Source organism: Maylandia zebra, linkage group LG9 (assembly GCF_041146795.1).
Source record: "Maylandia zebra isolate NMK-2024a linkage group LG9, Mzebra_GT3a, whole genome shotgun sequence".
In the NCBI taxonomy this organism is placed as follows: domain Eukaryota; kingdom Metazoa; phylum Chordata; class Actinopteri; order Cichliformes; family Cichlidae; genus Maylandia; species Maylandia zebra.
The window spans coordinates 18,181,919-18,196,308 of NC_135175.1; the positions used below are offsets into that span (position 1 = coordinate 18,181,919).

At 41.5% G+C, this 14,390-nt stretch overlaps 1 protein-coding gene and 1 non-coding gene across 2 annotated transcripts; both read right to left on the reverse strand.

Annotated features, from left to right (window-relative positions):
* Positions 1–207: 207 nt before the first annotated feature.
* shrprbck1r (sharpin and rbck1 related) lies at positions 208–13,249 on the reverse strand. The gene is made up of 14 exons (XM_004546569.5): positions 12,554–13,249; positions 11,726–11,900; positions 9,583–9,660; positions 9,329–9,470; positions 9,115–9,205; positions 8,674–8,995; positions 5,888–5,988; positions 5,608–5,778; positions 4,361–4,521; positions 4,157–4,268; positions 3,854–4,033; positions 3,264–3,362; positions 1,657–1,800; positions 208–1,493 (listed from the first exon to the last, which is right to left on the reverse strand). Exons 1-14 carry the CDS (start codon positions 12,830–12,832, stop codon positions 1,413–1,415), a joined length of 2,136 nt encoding a protein of 711 aa, XP_004546626.4. The 5' UTR covers positions 12,833–13,249; the 3' UTR covers positions 208–1,412.
* A 1,032-nt stretch (positions 13,250–14,281) lies between these two features.
* trnar-ccg (transfer RNA arginine (anticodon CCG)) lies at positions 14,282–14,354 on the reverse strand. Its single transcript has one exon. It is a non-coding gene; the product is annotated as a tRNA-Arg (tRNA).
* Positions 14,355–14,390: the final 36 nt, after the last annotated feature.

Below are 14,390 nucleotides of genomic sequence, written 5' to 3' on the forward strand. Positions count from 1 at the left end.
GAGCAGTTGAAAGAAAGGGATAATGTTTTTGTGCATTTAAGAAGACATGCAGAAGTCACCAAGTCTTCTCTTTGGACGCTACAAATAGCCTTTGAATATTTACAAGCTGTGAAAAATTTACCCTACTAAAGGATTAGAAAGCACGATGACAGCTTTAAAGCTGCTCATTCACTCAGTTCTACGTTAAATCACTCACAAACACACGTGTGAGTTTGAATGGTGTTTATTTATTGTTAAGGCACAACAGAAAGTCAGCAGCACAGTGCTGACTTTTACACACAGAAAGGAGTGAGGATCTTTTCTTGGCCTGTCAGTTCTGGGCAGTAGTGTAGTCGAGGGAAAACTCAGGAATTTGAAGTTAGGCATCCCCCCCTTTTCCAGTGAAGAGAGAGGGCATTGATGCGTACATGGATAAAAACATGTTCCAAGTATTTACACTGTTATGAATTACTTTATTGTATCCGAGGTCTTCTACAGGAATAAAAGCTTATTGACAAAAGGTGTTTACATGTGCCTCCCCATACAGGAAATATAAACTTAACAACCAATACCTGCCTTTTAATTAACACGTTGACATTTATTGGTGATGTCATCACACAATACTCAAATGTGAGCAGTTTCTGGGGGAACACAGAGTCGTGGGTAATAAAACACGACTCTGTGAAAACAGTCTGGTTTCTCTCAGCCATCAGACCAACGGATCCCAATCGAAGGAATAATCAGACACACACTTGTTTCGGTTCAAACCTCTTTGGTAACAAGGCACCCATGCAGTCATTACACGGCATCACGCAGACGTACAAACACACACATACACACATTCAGAAATGCTTCTATATGTAACTCAGGACTCTTGCTTCATCTATTTATCACATTCATCTATCACAATGAGAAAAAATTGTCACATTTTGTTTCATTCAGAAACACCCTGCTACTGATTTTTGTGCACGAGAAACAAGGCCACTTCAGTTTTCTGTAATGCATCCAGGCTCGTAACTGCTTAAACAGAAAGTAACGCACCCGTACTGCTACATCAGCTGTGCAAACATTCTGAAAAGGCACCACATGCATTCAAAGTAAATACTCCTGTTTTTTATACCGCATAATTCTGACCACGCTCATCTTCGTTACATAACTAACCACATTCTTATTAGTGAGATGCAGCGACATGTAAAAATATTATTTCTTTCATTCGGATTCCAGTGGAAAAACCAGTGAAAATAAGTGACTGTTAGAGATTTGTTGATTAAAGATCTCAGTATGTATTTAATGTATAAATTCTGCACAGTTTTGTATTAAATATAGCTTAAATAGAAATCTCAGTCTTTCTTTCCATGCTATTGAGAGAGCAGCTTTTTTCCCCAAGTTCAGTCATTCATTCATTCGGGGCAATCTGACCCATATTGACCCTCTCAGTGGCAGTTTTGGCATTTAGGGTGACACTTTCGGTTGTTCACGTTGCAACGACATCCTCCACTGGTGTCTCCTGGACCCTTTAAAAGCAACAGAATGAGGAACATGCTTTGATGGAAAACAAGGCTTTGCAGTCTTTTTAGGTGGACATAAACAGTTTTTGAGTCTATCTGACCAAGGTTACTAAATAAAGCAAAAATAGATAAATCGTTAAAGTTAAGGTAGAAAGGACAGATTTCATACCCTTGGCCCCCAGCGTGGCCCTCTGGTTACCCAGCAGATCTCAGTGTGACAGACTGTACAGCGCAGCCAGTCACATCCATCTCTCTTCTGTACAATGATGCCACACTGTGGACAGCGCATGGCCTCCCCTGACTGCACAAGAGTCTGTTTGTGAGAGATAAAATGAGAACAAGAAAAAGAAGAAAGAATATGAGACCCGAGGATATGGAAAGCATTACCAGTATATATCAGTTTGTCTGTAAGCATTAGACCACAAAGCCATTCACTGCTTACGAGTAGAGGTAAAAATGGATCTGCAACACTGTCCCTTCTATCTCTGTGCATTACAAATAGCCTTAAAACAGTGTACAACTCAAAAGAACTCTCTGTCATGTCGCACATCCCACATACAGTACAGATGTTGTGGTTAGAAGTTCACATACACTCATCATTGGCTGTCATGGTAATTTGGGGATTTTAATGATTTCTTTGGACGGTTCTTTTTCCAGGGTGGCACTGTTCAGCATACATCTTTTGTTACTTTGTTACTTTAAAACCAAGAATTTCTTGCACAGGTTTGAATTTATTTGAGATATTCACTAATCTACACAGATTTAAAGGTATACACACAGGCACAAATATATACATACACTCACTTAAATGTTTTAATAATTAGTGATGAAGGTTCTACAATGTCTTTTAACTTGACAAAGCCAAGGCACGCTTACGTCTTGTTAGTAATTGTGATTGACTACAACTTTTTGTTTTTATTTGCTGCATAAAAGGGATTTGTGTGCTGATCATGAAAGATGCCCCTGCTCCAAAATCAACACCATCTAGTTCAACTGAAATTTGCAGCTGCCCCCATGGACAAGCCAAATGTGTTTTATGGTCAGATTGAGCTATTTGGCCACAATTGCAAGACACATGTTTGGAGAAGTAAGGGTGTGGCTTTCAAACTTAAAAACAAAGTAAAACTGTGAAGCATGGTGGTGGTAGCATCGTGTTCTAGGGTTGTTTTGCTGCCAGTGGTACTGGTACAATACACAGAATGGATAGAATAATGAAGAAGGACTACCTCCAAATTCTTCAGCTTCACCGTAAATCAACAGCTGGATGGTTGAAACTTTGATTCAGTTGGTGTTGAGACAGGACAATGATTCCAAATACACACATGAACTGGTTTTGGATTGGATAAAGCAGGCTAACATTAAGCTTCTGCAATGGTCTTCCCAATGTACAAACTTCAAACCTACTGAAGACTTGTGGATTAAAAGCGGGTCTGTGCCAAGAGACCAACTAATTTAAAGAACTCTACCAATTCTGCCAAGAAGAGTGGTTAAATATCACAGACAGAATTATAGCAGAAGCTTGTTGATGGCTACCAAAACATCTGCTCATAGTACAACTTGCTATGAGATATTTAACCAAATGTTAGTGGGGTTGTATGTATAGATCTGAGCCTGTATGGATTAGAAACTTGTGCACCCAATTCTTGTTTTTCAAAGTAATAAAAATGTATCCTGCCGTTCAAAGAAATAACTAAAAACCCCAAATTACCGTGATATTCATGCCACAAGGAATGTATGAAAACTTCTGACCACAACTCCATGTCTGTTGTAGCTCACATTTAGTAGATGTGTTGTCCTTCGAGCAGCAGAGTCATTGATAGCACGCGCTGCAAGATCGTCCTGGTACTGCTTACAATTCATACCCTCATGGATAGACTGAGGAGAAAATAGAAAGAGGAACAAATAAGGATCTTTTAAAAACTGTAATTTATGTAAATCACTCTAGGACAATTGGATAAATTCAATAAAAATGTAGCTAGGAATGAGCAAAACAGGCATTCTTTGCAGAAATAAACATTTCTTATTCAATTTGCAGTTAGCACGAGGCAACCAAACCAGTTAAAACCATGTCAATACTTGGACATTTTTTCATTTATGTACGGTATTCATTTTTACAAAGTATTTTTCATTTTTAACAGCATAATGTGCAATTAAAATGAACTGTTCCTGGCAGAAGCCACTCAAATAAACTTATTCTAAATGAGCTTGGACTAATTAATTAGTTCAAAGTTCAGTCTGCATCTCTACATAGTATATGTGCAAATCTAATGCATCACATGAGTTCAAGCAACCAATATAGGAACAAAAGACAGGAATAAATTATTAAATTTCATTTTATACCAGTATATACTGTGTATGATTTCTACCTTGCAGATTAGGCAGTTGTGTTTCTTGCAGACAGGGCAGTGGAAGACATTGACAGTATCCTCATACACACACCAGCCCAGACAGTCAGGAGTAGCACAGTGATAGCTGCCCTCACACCGAGACTCTGCAACTGAAAGGCCCCTCTGCAGCCAGCGTTCATACTCCTCTGCAGGAACCAACTGTCACCAGGAAACAGGAGGAAGATGGTGAATGTGTGCTAACACTAAAAGATAAAACTGTAGCTTTAAAAACAAAACAAAACAAAAAAAATGTGTCAGAAGCTGTTAGTTGGTCTCACTCACAGCTCTGATCTCCCTCTCCTGCAGGAAGCAGGAACAGGAGTATGTGTCATCTCTGTAGGGACAGGACACCTCGGGCTCCTCGCTCAGCATAATGACAGAGCGCAAGCACTCTCTAAGCAGGCGTGCACACAAACACAGAAAAGTCACCCAAGGTGTACAAGAAAAACAAAACAAATCAAAAAACCGCCACCCCTTAAATTTTACCTGCAAAAACAGTGCAGACACTCCCTCAGGAGGATGCCATCTCCCGGCTGTAAGCCTGCATAGCAGATCCTACACTCCACAGATTCAGGGTTAGGCACCAGGTCCTGACCATCCATCATCACCAGCCGGGCAAAGTTCTGCCTTCGCTCCTCCTCCCTCGCCTGGAAGAAGGAGCGGTGTTGTTGGAGGAGGGAAGTGAGGGTTAAAGGCAAGTTCTGTAAACTGCGCTCTTCCAGCTTTTTCTTATAATGTGCATTTTAAACTCGAAAATGCTCAAAATCCTCATTTACACACACACAGACAAGCACACAGAGTCAAAACCTTTTATTTTTATCCATTCAGAGTATATACAGTATCGCAGTGCAAAATAAATGACTCATACATTCAACTCGGTGGCAACTATTGCTCCTAAAGAGTTCATTAAAAAGCCACTTCATTTGATTTGCTGAAAGGCTGCAGTGATTACGACTGTCACTGGATGTTCAATATGAGTAACGTCTTTTGGAGCCAGGGTCAAAATGTCAAAAGAAATCTCACAGGTTTTTTTTAAAAACCTGCCCGTCCTTGTCAGCATTACTGCTCATTCAGAGCACGTTTTCCACATTTTTCAGAAAATGTGCAAAAAAAAAAAAAAAAAAAAAAGTAACATGTTCTCACACAGCCTGTAAACTGCACGATCTTATGAATCTGCAAATATGGGATGCAACCGATGCATGAAGGCAGCTTAAAATGACTTCAGGGGTAAAATTCGACAGTTTTATTGCATAAATGTGGATATACATGAATATAGTCATGGGCAGTGGAGATGGTGCTTCAAGGATAGAAATGAACATAAGGTGTATGTCTGCCTGTGTCTGTGTGTTCAGTAGTTCTGGTCCAGGTTAAACAGGAGTGAGGTGTTTTGAAGCCCAGCACTCTTCAGCCCCTCTCTTCTCCCTTTCTCCTTCAAAAAACAGAGACAGAAGAGAAGAGAGTCAACCTGAGAGAGCCTGAAAGTTTCAATTCAAATACCACGGTTATTAATTTTTTTCTAAATAAATACATATCACCCTCTCCCTTTCATCGGTTTCACTTTGAGCATTTTGTCAAATTTGGCCAAACTGTGTGTCACTAAGTGGTGCTCCCCTCCCTGAATTTTTAACTGAGCTTTGTGTGCCCACCATCATGTTATATTCCAGAAATCATATTAAGTATGTGCACGTAAAACCACGTTCATACTACCCGGAATGTATTCTTTTTTTAAATACCTGCTGGTATTGTCGGATAGCTTCTTTCTCCTTCTGAATTCTTCTGAGCTCCAGTGTATCAGGTCGATATCCCCCCGGGACAACGTAGTTCTCAGGTCGGTCCGTACTGCAGATCTCACAGCCCGGCCGTGTTGGTTTGTTAATGTAGGTGCACGAAGGACATGACCAACCCTGAAAATTTGTTTAGCGCCGTTATTCTCTACATTCTTTTTACCTTACTGAACTTAACTGTGTGTCCTTTAAGTATATGTTTTCGATAGGTTGACAAAAATTACATTACCTGGGTAGGCGATGTTTTCGGGCTCAGGGCTTTATCAAGCTGAGGCATCTCTAGGTTGATGAGATCTCTGATCTCTCTGATGTTTTGCCTCTCTAAACCGCCTGAGGCATTTAAGGAGAAAAAAAAGAGACTGAGCAGCCAACATCAAATCTGCGTGCAAACATGTTTGCTCAATATGCCAGTGTGTGAAAGACTTTATGGCACCTTTATGGTGTATGCATATAGATTTAAATTGAGTAATTATTTCTTTTCCTTGGTATTCTGCTGAGTTACATTTTCACTATGTGGGCACAGACCATACAAAGTCACAGACAAACTATGTTTAGTAGGGGATTGCTCACTTTACATTATTTATTTATTTATTTATTTTTATCTAACAATAGAAATAAGGTGTTAAACAGTCATACAAGGTGAGATCAATAAAGTCTTTGAATCTGTCACTGAAAAAAAAAAAAGCCATACTTAATTTAAATGTAGTCACTATTTTTGGTCTTCTTGGGCAGTGTGCAACAACTTCAAACACTTCTGCTTCTAGATCATGTCTCAGAAACTGTGCTGTGACCTACTTTGTGTGACAAAATATTAAGTTCTTTGTCAGACAGGTCAGGAGCATGCTTGTCACTCTTTTCCCTTCGACATTCATCCCACCGTGTGAAACGTTCATTCCCCCAGCATTAGGCTGTCAATGCAGGCCACTACTGTAACGTCTCAAGGTGCCTGAGAGTTCAACACGCGCTGAACTGAGCAGGCAGAAGCTTTTTCATCACACCATCACACTCATGAGCCCTACTCTCTGTCTTCATACTCAAAAAAATATATCGATACTGCACTGTATTGCAATATTTTACATGGCTATTTTGTATCGATACAGGGGCACCAAATATCGATATTTTATGAAATAAATAAAGATACGTAAATAAATGGGAACGCTGCTCTGCTAACATGAGACGAGCCCTCTAATAGCAACAGTGTTCATCTCCTGCACGGCGATCCTGAGATAATTTTAGCTGAGCAATCTTACAATAAATCAGCTCACCCGAAAAAACAGCCAACACTGGACACACTCAGCTTGACAGAGTGTATAATTACCAATTTGTCCTCATTCAGTCACAGACTGATTCCATTGTGATAAATTGTAGTATATGTTATTGTGAGCTTATTGCAAAATGCTAAAAATTGCAATAATACTGTATCGTGGGTAGCGGTGCAACAGATCAAAAATCTCACGGTTCGGATCAGATCGGTTTTAAGTCACGGATTGGATCAATTTTCGGATCAGCAAAAATAGAAAAAAAAGACAAAAATTCGACTCGCCATTTACTTATTTAAGTATTTTTTGCCTATTAAAAAACATTCAACTGAAGACTCATTCCACACACTTATATAAAAACAAATTAAGGTGCAATATGGACATTATGGACCATGCTGGGCATCCTCTGCATCCTCTGCACACGGCCATAAACAACCAGAGGAGTCTGTTCAGTGACAGGTTGCTTCTCCCAAAGTCAAGGACCAGCAGACTTAAAAAGTCCTTTGTCCCACATGCCAACAAACTGTTTAACTCCTCGCTGGAGGGGAGAGGGAGGGGAAACGGGGACAAAGGAGGGGCGAACAAGTAAGCTGTAGTGCCTTTTCACTGTGCAATAGTTTTTGTTAATAACCAACGGTGTAATAGACTCACAATACTTGAAATGTGCCGTTCCCTTGTATTCTTATTCCTATTTATTCTTTTTATCCCTTTTGTATTCTCTGTGTTTATATATATGGTATATTTCTGCTCACATTCTGCAACTTCTGTGGGTGCTGTGCTACTGGAAACTGAATTTCCCGGAGGAACCCACCCGAGGGATAAAGTTTCATCTAATCTAATGTGATCTATAGGGCAATACAGGGCCACTCCGCTGTGATATAACGAGCGGTCATGGTCACGTGGCTTTCCTTTGCCCTGGAGGTCCACCCATTTGTAGTTTGAGCAACAGAAGATGCCTGGGACAGTTCAGCCATAACTTTAAACTTCTCCTGCTCATACATGCTTGGAACGATCTTGTCACACTGAAGTGGACGCGCAACGAGATATCATAGCGTGGCTCAAGCACGTTCATCACAGTTTAAACCCCTTGTTTTGCACAACGGAATACGGCCTCCTGTCTGCAACTAAACACCCCAGTAGCTTTTGTAATAACTTTAGCCCGGTCGGATTGGTCGGCAAAGGGCTGCTTAAATGCCGCAAACTCTTGGACCGCTAGCGCTGGCCATAACTACCGGCTGACAGACTGACCTCGCGCACCATACACATACTTTTTTCTCTTTTTCGAATCTTTGGATCACGTGCGTACCGAACCGTGGAGTGGGATCGGTTCGGATTTCAGATCAACTGTGATCCGTTGCACCACTAATCACGGGTGGTCTTATGATTCACAGAATCATAGACAGATGAACACTTGCAAACTGGCAGAACAGGACTTTTAGGAACTGATCTAGAATAGCAGGAGCCCTGGAAGCAATGTGGAGGTGCACAAGAACACAACCTTAAAGAGGAGACCTTTCAATTTTAAATCACGCCAAGTTTTTGCTTTTTTGTGGGAAGACTCATCTCGTATTAGAATAACATATAGAAGATAAGAAAGTGACATACCATGGTGTATTTTTCAAAGCAATGATCACAAGGGTTTTAGTGATAAGGTGTTCAAAGGCCCTTTGTTAGTAAAGCAACAAATACACATGTGTAATTGTGATTTAAATAGCTCAGATTTCACATAAACCACTGTGAAGAGACCACATCTTACCAGTGTTAGTATTGGTACGGAGTCTAGAAGGAAGTGTGGTGTAAGGCCTCCAGTCCTGAGATGAGGGGCCATTTGCAGAGGTAGCAGGGAGTGGCGGGTTTGGAGAAGACTGAGATGAAGGGCTGAAGAGGAGGATGCTCTCCTGATCCTGCTGGAGGGCCTGCGGGGTCAAGCGAGCGTGGCGGGCTGACAAGAGGTACAAGAAGGCCGTGTCACCGTGCTGACGAACACCGTACGACGCGAGGGATCGGTTGTCGAAGCACAAGCACTGGCCGATCACCCAGCGCTGCACTCGTGGGTGGAAGCCGTATTCGAGAAACATCTAGAAAAAAAACAAAGAGAATGACGATGAATGAGAGAGAAACATTAACAGTGGGGCAGAATCGAAACCATGCTGTGAAAGGAATATGATAAACATATATATGTGTAGCTCAAATTAACCTGCTGTTTCAGCGACGCAGTAGTCATGAGTGGGAAAACTTTCACAGTGACACAACAGGATGAGGACGAATCCTCCACTACGACAGCCAAACTGCGAGACAAGATGAAACCCGTGCAAACAACTAAGATTACATCAAATTATCGAAACATAAAACTACTGATTATAGATCGTGCCGCGAAGTATCGAAATCATAACGAGTAATCGTGTTCCTACTTGACTTCATTGTATTCGTGGTCTCTGGTGGAGGGCTGGATCCTAAGTGCAGCACGCTGATGGGCGAGCGTAGCAGCAAAGGCAGAAGCAGACTGCATGTCACCTGCCTCTATCGCCTTGGTCAGCTCTATACAAGTGTCCTCTGCAGATGAAACAAATGCACGCATGATGAAACACAGAGAGACATGCAGAGATCAGAAGGGCGCTAACAACAAATAAATGAATGAAAACAGAAACAGAGGTGTCACACTCACCTGTTTGCTGCAAAGCTAAGGTGTTCTGATGATGGGGACCGTCAGGGGGCTGCTGTGGCTCATTATGGTGAGAGAAGGCTGCCAATATATAAATTTGAAACCCAGAGGGGGGAAAAAGATTTTAACTAAACAGATTTCAAAGACAAGAAAGAGATAAAGAAAACACATTAAGCTCCAGAAGAAACTCAATCATTCTGTGATTTTATCATTTCGCAAGTTTGTGTGAATTGAGCCCTGAGGGGGAAGCAAGGCAACGTATGGAAATATGAAGAGTAACAGCTAACGTCTGCCACTCGGTTTCCACTATGAAAGTGGAATCAGTTGACAGTGCTGTGCTTGGTTCCACAGGGCTAATTTGAATATCAGACCATCACTTCCACAGTTTGTATCCCAGTCACGCACACAACGCTGCACTTTTTCAAAAAAGAGAGGTCCCCATTGTTTGAGTGCAACGCTGTCGAGCAGCCGTGCAGACCAGGAAAGACGCGCAGTGCTTCATGCAGGTCCAAGTAATCGCTCTCGATTTTATTTTAATAAATCAATGTGTATGTCACGTTTATCTTATACGGTTTAACATGTACGAACTTACGTTTTGCATATATTACTCATGTTGCCTGTCCGATAATTTGTACAGCACTGTTGTTGCGTTTGCTTAGCTAAAAACATGCTTAAATAAATTTTAATTGATTGGATTTTGTGAAACTTCAAACATACAGCCAGCGGCACGAACAACTATTTTTAGCCATGATGAGAACAAAGAGCTCTCAGCTCACACAGGCCTCAGCATCCTTCAGTCAGCATGGGCAGTAACACATATACCGGAGAAGTTAAGGGAAGGGTAGGTCACAACAAACACCGAAGTGACGCAGGTTTGTTCTCTGTATTGTATGTTAAAAAATAAGGAAAAATGCTCAGGGCATGATTTAAACGATGCTCACTTTACTTAAAACGACACTTTATAGCTTTACGAACATCACAATGATGTCATTATTAGCCTACTGAGACAATCTGAGGTTTATCGTTCATCAGAGTATAAACCCTATACTCTGATGAAGCTTGGAATGGTGAGGTTCATGGTGGTGTTGCTACCAACCACTGAACACAGTCAATTTTATACCTTAATTTGCACAAACACAAGTTCCCTACAGGGTGGATCAGCATAACAAAAGCATCCTACAATATTTTGCAAATTTGAATGCATTTGCACCATGGTGGTGTGGGGTTATAATATTATCTTATGCCATGTTATACCCCTGATTAATGATTGTGAAAGTATTATGTAGTTTTAGTTTGTAGTATTCGCCTGAATTAGAAGAAGGTGATAACTATTACAGTTATTAAACTGATTTGTATTACATTAGACTGCTGATTCAGTGTGAATGAATGATATTGTTCATGATGCATTATACTGCTGAGTTATAAGAAATACTGTTTTCGGAGAGTCAGGACTTTGCTTTTTCTGATAGTAGAGGAGACAGAGAGCACATTCCACGGGAGCTTCACCCCCACCGTTGCCGCCGTTGTTAAAGGCAGACAAAATAGGGAGCCAAGGCCATAAGTCAGGCTCGCTAGGAGTTAGAAAGAATGAATGTTTAGGTTTTTACGACTAGGTGGGGGCCACTAAATGCTATAAGAGTTTGAGTAACCCTCCACCAGTTGGAGATTTGCTGTGACCCTCTGCATGCATGTCTCCCCATCCGGATGGTTGATGCTCAAAAGTGTTGAATTGTATGTAATAAAGTAATTGTTGATTGAGCATTTATACACCGAGTATTGTCCTTCCTTCAGCCCAAAGATCGAAAGAATTGGGAGGATTTAACAATTTAAAGCAAATTAAAGCTATTGCCTCACATCAAGAAGTTCCTGGGTTTGACTCTACCATCCGGCACTAGCCTTTATGTGTGGAGTTTGCATGTTCTCAGCGTGTCTGAGTGGGCTCTCTCTGGTTACTCTGGCTTCTCCCACAGTGCAAAGACATGCAGTTAGCGGGGTTAAATTATTTGGTTATTTTAAATTTGTCATGTGTTAATGGTTGTTTTTCTGGGTCAACTGGATAAGCAGAATAAAAAGGCTAGATGGACTTTGCTCCAAGGCCAAATATCTGTTTGTCATCTACAAGTATTTGCTCTCCTGGGTGACTGACCTCTGTGTGCTTCTCTTAGTGACGACATCACCACAGTAGCCCACTCCTGGGCTTCCTGCTCGCAGCGAAAGTTGAAGCTGATGCGATCATTGGGAGGAACGGCCAAACTCAGCTCGTGGCACTTTGGCGACTTCACCTCGTAGTTCACGCTCCTCAAATCAAACTCGGCGATGGTCTGAAATAATAAAGAGCGAGCGACAGTCAGAGGAAATCAAAGGCTGTCGTTTTTGTCACTGTGTGATGGATTTGTCTAAACTTTAATTTCCCACTATATTGTAAAAAAAAATGTAGTTAGATAAAATAGACATGTGTATAAAACATAACATTTGCTTCCAAGCAAAGTGGCCTGAATCTGTCCCCCTTGGTCATGGGTGCCCTTTAAAAACACCCAAACAACCTGTGCAAAGAGGATATGGACAGACATTAATTTCCTTCACAAAAGAGTGGTAAAATGGTAATATCTATTTTTAAAAAAAGAACCTGCCTTGCCAAAAAACATTTTAATATTTAATGATTTAGAATCACTACCTCAAGTTGTCAAGGGTATGGCCTTTGCATAAGGCAATTTACATAAGAAACTTAAGACCCTGGAGGGTCTGCGGGGATTTCCTAGACCAGGATGGCTTTGGTGTAAAGCCAGAAAACTGTAAATCACTGCACTGCTTGAGGTAGTGCTCATTAAAAATAAACCTGGACAACATAAAGCCTTGCATTGATGTGGAGGTACATCTAGAATACATCTCTTTCCTATTATCTTTTCACAGCCTGTTAACAACGTTTAAACACACATACCACAACAAGCCAACCCCCGCACTGCTGTGAACTCACCACACTCCGGCCAGTCCCGCCGTTCTCCAGGAGCGACAGCCGGAATTCCCCGGATTTCCCCGGGTCCATGCTGAGCTGCAGTCTCAGTGACTCATCACCTGCTCCCGGAAGACACAGCGGCCGAATCCCAGAATGGCACACTGACACCCGAACCGACATGAGGACGGTGTGGCAGCCAAGTTGAGACTGCGAGGCCCCATAGTGGCTGGGGAACGCGGCGGAGTGGTCCGGTGTGTGATCGGGGGAGGAGTGAGCCCAACCGCCTGAACTCAGCGACATTCTGCCCGAAGACTCATGTAGAAAATAGTTCCAGCGGAGTCCCGTCTGCCTGTCTGTTTACCTCCTGTCCCGCGTTCTTACCTGGTCTCGGCTTTCCTTTCTTTTACATTTCTGTCAGTGAGTCGTTTGACTGGTTATTTGACAGAGTCAGTGTCAACAGGAAGCAAGTGCGCAGAGTCGGAGAACTATTTTAGAGCCACTTCCAAAAAGTCAAACGCGAGCGATGTTTCACTTCTCTCTTCTTTTTTTAGAGAAAGCTCCGTTTCAGGCAGATTCGGTGTGTCTTATTTTGGCTTCTAAGTAAAGTTCCTTTGCCTGTAGTCCCATAAATACCGTCCTGACTCCAAGGTTATGGTAGTAGTTTGAGACTGGTATCGATATGTTGCTGTTTGCTTTCATTTCACATTGCGCATGCGTTCCTCGTTGGGTGACGTATGCCGCTGTAATATTTATGAATCATGTGAACGCTGTTTCTTTTTTTAGCTGCACCGAAGATTCACTTCTTTCTTGTCTCTTAACACACTGTATATTTATATATTGCACACATATATTTGTTTGCGATGTAGTCCAGTAAAAAAGTCTATGTGCGCATTTGACCACAGAGAGGCAGCAAAGCATTCAGTTTACAAAAACGGTGGATGCATGTTCCCGGTATCTTCTAAATAATTCATGTCTGTGGAAATATATATAGTATTTATATAAGATTTTCAAGATCAACAGTGACTCCGTGTAAGCAAAGGAGTTTTTTTTCAGTCTGCATTCGTTTTAGTTCTCACTTTTTGAGACTTTGTTAAGTGTCCTTTTTAGTAGTCTCGACCCAGGTGAGACTTAAACCCACAACCACCAGCTCCAGAGGATGGTGCCTTGTCCATTAGGCCTCTGGGCCTCTCTGGTCCATTGCTCTCATCTGATGGCCTGAAAATGGCTTTTGTGACATTCAACAGAAAACATTTACCAGCCATCTATTCAACAGTGACCTTTCGTAAAAGGTTTACTTTTAAAATATTCATGTCCTCACAAAAATAAAAATTTTGTGTCCTTTTTTTAATGTCCTTTTCGCCCCCTGAGCTGTCTGTGTGTAAGGTTTGTGGATGTAGAATGTTTGTCTATATAAATGGCCTTTGTTCTGAATTCAAGGTGCAAGGGAAATACCTCCTGTTGTCTCATCCTCACACGCTTTAGATCATGGATAGTGTGTCAGCAATGTAGGAAAGAAGAGAAATGCTTTTGATCAGGGAGATCGAACCCAACATGGTATGCCACATTCAACCCTCTTTGATCTCAAGTGGGACAAACTCCCGTTTTTGCCAGTGTAAAGATGTTTAACTACATTAAAGAAAACTTACTTAAGTGTAGCATGAATCACAACAGGGAGGACTTTATCAGTAGGGTTAGGAGCCTGTGCCAACCTGCTTTAAATTACTAACCCTATTGATCCCCATGTATTCTTGACCCAGGTGGGACTTGAACCCACAATCCCCAGCTCCGGAGTCTGGTGCCTTGTCCATTAGGCCACTAGGCCACTGGCTCCACTTGGCTGCCATTTATAAATAATTAA

Coding starts and splice junctions, on each gene's coding strand:
- shrprbck1r (XM_004546569.5), bottom strand. CDS start 12,832: ATGTCGCTGAGTTCAGGCGGTTGGGCTCACTCCTCCCCCGATCACACA. Junction 3,363..3,853: donor ACAACTGCCTAATCTGCAAG/GTAGAAATCATA, acceptor TTTTCTCCTCAG/TCTATCCATGAGGGTATGAA. Junction 1,494..1,656: donor GGCCACGCTGGGGGCCAAGG/GTATGAAATCTG, acceptor TTGCTTTTAAAG/GGTCCAGGAGACACCAGTGG.